This window comes from Eschscholzia californica, unplaced genomic scaffold, assembly GCF_041429995.1.
Source record: "Eschscholzia californica isolate CP2 unplaced genomic scaffold, dmEscCali1.0.p SCAF_1, whole genome shotgun sequence".
Classification (NCBI taxonomy): Eukaryota; Viridiplantae; Streptophyta; class Magnoliopsida; order Ranunculales; family Papaveraceae; genus Eschscholzia; species Eschscholzia californica.
The window spans coordinates 221,766-231,369 of record NW_028238198.1 but is presented as its reverse complement, the minus strand read 5'-3'; the positions used below and the strand labels follow the sequence as shown (position 1 = coordinate 231,369).

General features: G+C 37.8%; 2 protein-coding genes and 1 non-coding gene across 3 annotated transcripts; 1 reads left to right on the top strand and 2 right to left on the bottom strand.

Annotated features, from left to right (window-relative positions):
* Nucleotides 1-2,147: 2,147 nt before the first annotated feature.
* TRNAS-UGA (transfer RNA serine (anticodon UGA)) lies at nt 2,148-2,229 on the bottom strand. Its single transcript has one exon. It is a non-coding gene; the product is annotated as a tRNA-Ser (tRNA).
* Nucleotides 2,230-3,101: 872 nt separating this feature from the next.
* On the top strand, nt 3,102-4,828 carry LOC147562806 (CASP-like protein 1F2). The gene is made up of 3 exons (XM_086673056.1): nt 3,102-4,118; nt 4,228-4,348; nt 4,485-4,828. The coding sequence occupies exons 1-3, from the start codon at nt 3,955-3,957 to the stop codon at nt 4,704-4,706; spliced, it is 507 nt and encodes a 168-aa protein (XP_086529182.1). The 5' UTR covers nt 3,102-3,954; the 3' UTR covers nt 4,707-4,828.
* Nucleotides 4,829-5,014: 186 nt separating this feature from the next.
* LOC147562805 (zinc finger protein CONSTANS-LIKE 14-like) lies at nt 5,015-7,687 on the bottom strand. Its single transcript, XM_086673040.1, has 4 exons — nt 6,424-7,687; nt 5,944-6,153; nt 5,404-5,642; nt 5,015-5,300 (listed from the first exon to the last, which is right to left on the bottom strand). Exons 1-4 carry the CDS (start codon nt 7,378-7,380, stop codon nt 5,186-5,188), a joined length of 1,521 nt encoding a protein of 506 aa, XP_086529166.1. The 5' UTR covers nt 7,381-7,687; the 3' UTR covers nt 5,015-5,185.
* Between the last annotated feature and the right edge of the window lie 1,917 nt (nt 7,688-9,604).

Here is a 9,604-nt window from a genome sequence, read left to right as displayed (position 1 = left end):
CATGTATAGATCCTGGAAACTAGTGTTAAACATAGAGATGTTTGAGATTCCGCTACCAACACTAGACAATTAGGTGTATGAGATACCCTAGTAATACCCTACAGTAACGACATACGTTCTCTCCGCCTTATTGAAGATTTGAAGTGAATTTCTTTTTTTAGGCTTCCTAATGGACCACAAATGGGCGGGTATAAGGCACCAATCGGGCTTGCCCTATCAAACTCGGGTGTGGGCGGGAGGTCGGACAAGGGGTTTTACCCGCACCCGCCCACCAAATTTCATCGGGCCGGGCGGGATCTACCCGCAACGGGTAGCGGGTGCCCGTGATCAGTCATGGGCTCGGGTACCCATGGGCGGTTTCGGGTTCGCGGGCAACATTCCCACCCCTAGATTGCCCTATATATCATGAGAGAAGACCTTCCGGTCAATAGTTTGACCATTTTGACTTTTCTTCATTTGTGTCTAATGGAGTTCCTATTTAAGAATAAGATCTGCAAAAGCCCAAATCAAATTATATTGAAATACTTCAAAATTTGTAAAATACGATGGAAGAAGAAAATATCATAAGCTCATCCACAGTTATCCCAACAAGACTGATTCTATGGAGCAAAAAGAAATATTTGAGAAAAATATTTAGTTAAGAGGAGTGATGCTAACAGAAAACAATTTGAGAAAATGGAAATAGCGCCAAACTTACCAATAACAAGGTGAGGTATTGAGTTGTACCAACATCCTATTATATAACTCGTGAAAATGGAAGTAGCGCCAAACTTACCCCAAACTTACCGATAACAAGGTGAGGTATTGAGTTGTACCAACATCCTATTATATAACTCGTGGTGTCTAACTCAAAGCCAAAGACTAGTTGGTTGACAGAGACTAGTAACTACAAACTTTTTCAACATATTAAACTTTGACTTGAAATATGACTTGAAATATAACTTGTGGTGTCAAATAACTAAGGTAGCATTTCCAAACCCCCAAAACAGAACAATACTTTATACTACAGAATTAGCATAAATGATGTTTTGGGAGAAGAAAAGTATGATTTCCATTAAATCCAAATAAAGGAAGGTTAAACCATGCACGTTGGCCTCTAGAAAAAAAAAATTTTAACAGCGAATTGTGATCATTAGTTTCTTCTTAGATACCATTACAGTGGGTGTAGGGCCATAGGGGACTCACTCAAATAATTAGGACAAGGCCCTTTGACAAAAGACGTTTTTCATAGAATACAAATACTAATAATCAACCTCCTCTAAGATTACTTTGATAAAAATGTGAAAGACATTGTTGCATTAGTAGGTAGAAGACACCAAACAATCGAATACTGCACAGTTAATTAGGGTTTTCGAGAATACTAAATGAATTCGAAGGAACATATATTAGGTTTAAAAATGGAAGAAAAAGAACAACAATATAAGATTTGATTGTATAATTGTCAAAAACAATAACAAGAAGAAGAAAATGAAGATTCTCTCTTCTCTCTCTCTACCCCAAGTCCCAAGAGGCCAAGATTCAAGAACTGACTGTGTTAAATGAGAAAGAGAGGCGGTTCCTATTATTTGTATCTCCCGCCAAAAATACAGCTTGCATAACATCATGTGGCGTGTCCAAGAACTTTTAAAGGCACCCCTGACTGTTCCTTAAAATTTAATTTTGTGTTCATCTCAATTGATTTGTGTATAAAACATTACAACATCATATATATATATCTGTCCGGCCTTCTTTTTATTCAAATGTTGAGCTCCCATGGCAGATCAAATAGAGATGCACTTTTTTCACTTGTGTTGAGTTATAGATTCATAGCCTCCTACATATCTCTCTCTCTCTCTCTCTCTGGTATTGATACCGAACTATGGATAGGTACGATAAGCACATCCGTCAGAACAACAAATAAACACAGGCATACACAAGAAACGAATGAAACAACCCAATCCAATCCAATCATGACAATGTTGATCAGAATAATATGATTTCGGCCAAAGTTAAGAGAGAAATCACAAGTGAATAGAACATTGGTCAATTTTAAACAAAAAAAAGAAAATATTCAGTTAAAAACGAGGGAGAAGCAACTGTGTCAGGTAGAAGAGTGCGAGAGATTGAGTATTTGGAGTTTGGACCACCACTGAGGGAGGAACCAAAAACGTCGACAGCAGGGTTCGAACCTGCGCGGGCGAAGCCCAACAGATTTCAAGTCTGTCTCCTTAACCACTCGGACATATCGACGGTCATGTTGTTCACTTAGAAACAAACAAGTTATATGTTGTTTCATCTTGCAACCAAATTTACGGCGAGCGAGCCAGAATTGAGGTTTACATAAAAACAAGAAACGTTGGGAGAGAGCAATACAGCCAAAACAACCTAAGAGAATCAAGTCTGGAACACACAATATCACACTCTATATGAGTCTTACACAACGATATTCCCTCAACATCTGTACTTGCATCTCATGAATCTAGTTATGGAGGACTCCACTGGTAATTTGATGAGTGCACGCAGAAAAATCATTAATCTCACATTTGCAAGAAACACACGGCTTCCATTATCCGAAGATTTGCAAATTTGCCATGAAGACAAAGAACCCGAGTTTAAGTGGTGCAACCCAAACGCATTGCTCAAAGTGGATAAACAATAACTACTTTTTTTTTTTTTATAAGAATAAACAATAACTACTTGGAAGGTTAGTTGCTGTATTGTACATATAGACACTAACATTTTGGGCTATCTTTTTTTTTTTTGAGGCCTTGTGGGCTATTCAAACGCCATATGATGATTTAAATTGTCAAGGGTACCAAACACTAGACAACTTAGCATAATTCAGATGACACAACGACGCATGCTGTGCCACCTCTTCGGGGTTGGTAAGCCTCTACATACCTAATGGAGTAGTTTGTACATGTAGAATACAAAGTTCATCCTAATCACAATTTAATTGACTAAAAAAAAATACAAAGTTACTCAACTGTTTGTGCAATTCTATCCTTATATTTTTTATTCTCAACAAAAAAAAAATTCTATCCTTATATTTCTCCATCCTTTTGAGCCACAAATCTCAGCGCACAACAGGATAAATGAACAAAAAAAGAGGAGAGAGAAACTCGTTCCTTTTTTCTTGTGACTGATTGTTTGGGCCACCGCTTTGGGGAAAGCTAAAAAGTTTATGAGAAAGACGGTGAAAAACCAAAAAAACTCGATCCAAACGCACTTTATCTCTCTTCACTGGCCAACTCTCCCTCTCCGGCGACCGGATCTCACTCTCTCCTCTCTGGCAACTCTTCTCTCTCCTCTCTCTCTTCTCTGTATTTCTCTCTTCTCTCTCTAAGTTCCGGCGAAGGGAATGGTCCCTTTGCCGGCACCCTTTTCGCCTGGTTCTACCAGACAACTCGTCTGGTTTTCCAGACGAGGGTTCCGGCGAAGGGGAGTCCCCTTCTCCCCTTCGCCGGAATCTGAAAAAAAAAAAAGGAAAGAGAGAGAAGATGGAAGAAAGAGAAGGATGAAGAGAGAAAGAGAAGAGAGGGATGAAGAGAGAGAGAGAAGCTAGAGGGATGAAGAGAGAGATGGATGACCGGAGTTGTCGCCGGAAATAATGGCCGACGGAGTTGATGTTGGTGAGAAAGAAGATGGTGGAAGAAGAAATGGGTAGTGTTTGGAGGAAACAAAAAAAATTTGTTTCCACCCAAAATTTATTGCCCCGAAAATTTTGCTTATTTTCCAAAAACACTGGCCACTCTTTATTGAGTGCCCTATCACCCCTAAAAAAGTAAACCCTAGAAAAGAAAAAGGAGAATCTCCTTCTCTCTCCTATTCAACACACTTGTTTCTAAAACCTTCAACCTAGTTTTCTGGTTCTACAATACAATTGTAGTATACTACCCCCTGATTCATTTACTCCCCTTCTCTTCACTTTCTCTTCTGTTTTCATCATCTCTAAGTTCCCCCACTCATCTTTCAATGGAGAAAACAGGTAGATGTTTCTTCTTGACCCAGTCTGGATTAAGAATTTTGGGGTTTGCAGCTACTTTGACTGCAATCATTTTGATGGTTACTAGCAACCAAACTGTTGAAATTTTTGGGTTTCAGATGTTTGCCAAATATAGTTACTCCCCAGCCTTCAAGTAAGTTCAATTTCTAGAGAGAGAGAGAGAGAGAGAGAAAGGAAGAGAGACACCACCATCCACCAGATCCAGTTGTTTTTTCACTTAATTTTTTGTTTCCATAATGCAGGTTCTTTGTAGGTGTAAACATAGCTTCAGCTCTTTTCTACACCTTGTCTTTGTTTTTACTTTATACTAGAAGACATGCAAATTCTGCAAACAGATACTTCATCCTCTTTCTCTCTGACTTTGTAAGTGCATGCCTTTTCTCTGTTGATTCTAAACTCAAAAAGCTATGAATGAATTTGTAAACTTCTTTCCATCCAAAAACTCTACAGAGTTAGTGAGTATATGAACTATCTTACGCATGTTCTTCATTTTGCGTAGTTTGCAGCAGTGCTGGGTGTGGCAGGATCTGCAGCAGCTTGTGCAATTGGTTATCTAGGTCGATATGGAAACAGCCATAGTAATTGGATGCCAATATGTGACTATGTTGGTATTTTCTGCAAAAGAGTGACTATTTCTTTGATATTTGCTTGTTTGAGTAACTTTATCTCTTTAGTTCTCACAGTCTGGTCTGCTTTTAGTATTACTAAAGCGAACAACTAGATAAGGTGTTCTTAATCCATGAATCCTAGAAGAAAACACACTAAAAGATGAAGATATATATATATATATATGTTACTTTACTCTTCTTAACAGGTCCAATAGATATAACAGTCTTTTTCTTATGCGCGTTACCTTCCCTACTACTACTACTACTTGCATTTGATTCAGTATGATTACTCTAAAATGTATATGGTCTTTCTCGTCCGGGTATCAACTGATGTCTTTCTAAATCATGCCGGTGGACATGGAAGAGTGTGATGCATCTGAATCCAACAAAATTCGATCCAAATTATAGTTATAGCGAAATAGAAGATTGAACTGAATTTGTACATTGACAAGTAAACTGAAATAGTGTACGAATATTTACATATAGTAAACAATGTCATGCAAAGGGGTTAAAGTTATCTTAACTTACCACTACAGATGACATCAGTTGTCTTTTAAAAGATGTACCAAGAGAAAGGTCGTCCTAAAGCTTCTCAGCTGCTGTTTTCACCATCTTGAGATTCGTTCGCCTTGACGAATCTACCCTTTACTCGCTTTCTCGTGTCAGCCCTTGCCTTACGTGACTCATAACGGATGTGCTTATCGTACCTATCCATAGTTTGAGATACTCAGTAAAGGAGTTTGTAGTCCAAGAGTGACTTCAACACAATAATAAGCTCAGCTAGTGATCAATTAGATGGTGAGACTATACCTGCGATTTTTCTTTTTCTCCTTGTAGCGTAGCATGGCGTTGCCTCTGTTCTGAGCTAGAATCTCCATGTCGACCTTGGATGTAGCTCTTGCAGTATCACCTCTAACCAGGAAATGTTGTTCCATGAAATCTGTCTTGCTACCAACTTCAGGTTTAGCTATGGTAAGAGCAGAGGATGGTTTCATCATCTTAGGTACTTGGTTGCTTCCTGATGCAGTTGAACCCACATTTGAGTTAACCTGCATTTTGGCGACAAAAATATCATAACCATAAAGTCACATAGAGAGAGAGAGAGAGCTAGCTACCAAATGTATATATTATAATTTAGACGAGATTCACATTGTAAATTGGACGCCTGAGTTTAGATAAACTTCAAAACACCTCAAAGCGATGTGTTGTATCTCGAAATGAGTTTAAGAAAGAATTTTGATCACGGGAAGGTTCTTTCTTGTTTTGTAATTGGAACATGTAAACTGATTACAAGATGAATTTTTTGGATGATCAGTTCCGACAAATATGAATTTAATAAGAATGGCTTACATTTATAGATTCGGTTTCATCTAGTGTATTGGAGAAGTCCTTGTTGTATGCTTCTTGCAACCCATTTGCAGTTTGGAAGGGATTTGCTCTAATAAGCTCACTGTAACTTCCCATCATATATTCTGCAGCACTTGTACCATAACCACCTTCAAGTTGGTCATCATGATCTTCATTATCCCTCCTCGCTCTCCCTAAATGAAAATCCCATATCTGCAATAAAAAATTAAACGGATACAAGAACATGGGTATGATTAGAATTGGGCATTACTAAAGAAACATGAACTGAAAAAAAAAAGAGAACAAGATGTAATTGAATATAAGCAAAATCTCTATCAATTTCAACTGATTTTTTTTAGTACTAAAATATATGCAAGATAAGCTAAAGGTGAATTCGACCAACAACCATTTTCATTCATTATAAGAACACCAATATATAGATGAACATTGAGAAAGTTGCAGTGAAAGTGTTTGAATGAATACCTGACTGGATTGTTCAGCTTGGGGAATAGAGTCCCAGGTGACGACATCTTCATCCCTACCTGTTAAAAAACCAGGAGGAGGAGGAGGAGGCTTCTTCTCTTTTAGATGATCGGAACGCACAGGCAACGTAAGCAATGTTGTAAATGGCATTTGCTGCTGCAACGAAGTATTCCCATAATAACCTTCTTCTTCTTCCTCATAAACTCCACTATAATCAAAAACTTGATTAGTATTTTCATCCTCTGTCCCAAGTGGAACTGGATTCCTCTTAAACAACTCAACTAATTGCTTAAACAACACCTGTTTCATCTTCCCGCAAGTGGAGGAATTCTGACGTTTAGATAGAGCAGGAGGAGGAGGAGGAGGAATCTCAGCGGAAGGAACATTTGGAAATAAGGAGGAAGGGTAGTTGTTAGTCTCATTTGGAACCATCATCAGATCTTGAAAACTAGTCCCAGACGATGATTTGTTGTTGTACATCCATGAATCGACGGATAGGACTGAATCTAAAGTAGACCAATTTCTAAAGACAGAATCTTTACTATCACTTTGTTCGGGTTGTTGGGGATGAGAAGTGGAATTTTGTTTTTCCCCCAAATCAAAACCCCAAATAGAAGCGAGTTGGAGAGGAGAAGGACAAGCGGAAAAACCCTCGACGGGATGACGTTGATGATGAGAAGAAGAAGGTGAATTATTAGCATGAGAATCCCAATCGCACTCTTGACAGAGAACAAGATCATCGGTACAACACCTAACTGAAACAGGTTCTGAATTACAATTATCACAGATCTGTGATCGAGTATGCTTTCGAGAAAGATCGTTGGCTGAGTGAACTTCAAAATCGCAGAATAAACATAGTTTAGCAGAATCAGCTCGACAATATAAAACAGCTATTTCTTCACTACAATAATCACATAGATTATCTTCTTCTTCACTTTTCAATTTCTTATCCTCCATCTCTCTCTCTCTCTCTCTTCACTTTTAGATAGATAGATAGATGATGGATATAATAGAGTGAGAGATATGAAACCCTAATAATAATAAACAAAAAGAAAATGAGGGAAAGCTCGAGCTAAGTAGTAGTAATAGAAGTAGGTTCAGACAAAACCCCTTCTTCCTATGAGAAAGAGGTCAGCGACAAAACCAAAATGCTCGGGTAGATAGATATTTATCTCTCTTTCTTCTCTCTCTCTCTCTCTCTCTCTCTCTAGAAGGAAAGAAAGAAAGAAAGGAAAGAGAAAAGGTAAAGCGTATGCTTTGGCACGTGAGAAGCATGGGGGTAAGTAAGTAGGGAGTAATACCAAAGTGGTAAGACTGGCATATCTCAAAATGGGACCACGCCCTTACCCAAAATATCTACCCTTTTTTTTTTTTTTGGTGATCTTGTTTGTATTCTTGTCCAAGGTTTTACCGAATCGGGGAGAAAAATCTTAGAAGTCAGTCAGTCGTATACTCGTATGGATCTATGATTTCGTTTCTTATTTATTTCTCATATTATATGGGGTATATAGATAGGAATGGAGATCGGATGAATATTGAGTTGATTGACGAAGAAGGTGGTCCCATTTTCAGATGTAATAGTAAGATGGGAAAATCGGACATACACATGGGTATGCTGGGGGAGCCCTAAAGATTAGCCTACATTTCATTCCACAAACACACCTCACTTCCTAAAAAAAAAACAATCGCACCAACACCCTCAACCCATTATACCTATGGTTTTTAACCTTTACAAACTCATTCTATCGGTCTGAAGAAAATTAATATCGTCTTCACTCTCTTCCAAAAGATGTAGAAAATCAAATTACCTGGATAATCTATATTAATTTCAAAAGTATGATGCTGATTGGGTCATTCGTTCTTAGTTCCACAAGAAAAAAAAAAAGTGGGTCGCTCTTACCCATTCATTTGTAATAGAGATGATAGAGAGAGACGATGTAAAGAGGGTGTAATAATGATGTAAAGGGAGTGTAACTCGGCTAAAGTAAGAGAGTGCCTATAACGAGGGGTAATTTTGTCTTTTCACTGAAGAGAAAGTTTGTTATAACAAACTTTCCCTCCAACTCTTTCTCTCTCTACCCGAGCTATATAAACTCGATTGTAATTGAGATTGATCATATAATAAACACAACTTCTAAACTCAATCTCTCTCTCTCTCTCTCTCTCTCTCTCTCTCTCTCTCTCTCTCTCTCTCTCTCTCTCTTCGAAACTCTCTTAAACTCACATGGTATCAGAGCTCTAGGGTTTCTTCGAACCTAACAATGGAGGAAACAAGCTCGCACTCAAATCCTTCTTCATCTTCCAATTCAAGTCATCTTCCTTCTTTTAATGTTACAAATTTCATAGCAGAGAAGCTAGATGAAACGAATTTCTTGCTTTGGAGAGATCAATTCGAAACTATTTTGATTAGTAATGATCTAATTGGCTATGTCGATGGATCTATAACTGAACCAGAAGCTTCGATCTATGAAAATGATAGAGAAATTCTAAATCCAGCTTATCAGATCTGGAGAAAACAAGATAACTTTGTCAAATCGTGTCTCAAAGCTACAATTTCTAGATCTGTTTCATCAGATGTACTCGGATTAAAGACTTCTCAACAAATTTGGGAGTATTTGAATACAGTTTATGCAGAAGAATTCGAGGCTAAGCAAGATCTTCTTCGAAGAGAGAGAGAGAGAGAGATTGAGTTTAGAAGTTGTGTTTATTATATGATCAATCTCAATTACAATCGAGTTTATATAGCTCGGGTAGAGAGAGAAAGAGTTGGAGGGAAAGTTTGTTATAACAAACTTTCTCTTCAGTGAAAAGACAAAATTACCCCTCGTTAGAGGCACTCTCTTACTTTAGCCGAGTTACACTCCCTTTACATCATTATTACACCCTCTTTACATCGTCTCTCTCTATCATCTCTATTAATTTGTGTGTAGAAGTATTGATGGAGTTCTCTACGGACGAGATGGTATTTCGTTGTGTTTCCGCATCCTAAACCAATATTCCTTTTCAACAAAAAAAGAACCAATATTCCTTTTTTTTTTTTTTTTTTTGATGAGATAGAACCAATATTCCTTGGTAACGTGAATTTAGCATTACCTCTTTCAACTAATGTATAATTGTTTTCAATAGAAAAAAAAGGTGGATTCTATGGGAAATAATGAAATATCTCCGGGATATAAAGACT

Excerpts from the sequence above, each read along its gene's own strand:
- LOC147562806 (XM_086673056.1), top strand. The coding sequence starts at position 3,955 with ATGGAGAAAACAGGTAGATGTTTCTTCTTGACCCAGTCTGGATTAAGA. Across the intron at positions 4,119-4,227 it reads AGTTACTCCCCAGCCTTCAA|GTTCTTTGTAGGTGTAAACA; the intron begins GTAAGTTCAATT and ends TCCATAATGCAG. Across the intron at positions 4,349-4,484 it reads TCCTCTTTCTCTCTGACTTT|TTTGCAGCAGTGCTGGGTGT; the intron begins GTAAGTGCATGC and ends CATTTTGCGTAG.
- LOC147562805 (XM_086673040.1), bottom strand. The coding sequence starts at position 7,380 with ATGGAGGATAAGAAATTGAAAAGTGAAGAAGAAGATAATCTATGTGAT. Across the intron at positions 6,154-6,423 it reads AAGCTGAACAATCCAGTCAG|ATATGGGATTTTCATTTAGG; the intron begins GTATTCATTCAA and ends TTTTTATTGCAG. Across the intron at positions 5,301-5,403 it reads GAGAAAAAGAAAAATCGCAG|GTACGATAAGCACATCCGTT; the intron begins GTATAGTCTCAC and ends AACTATGGATAG.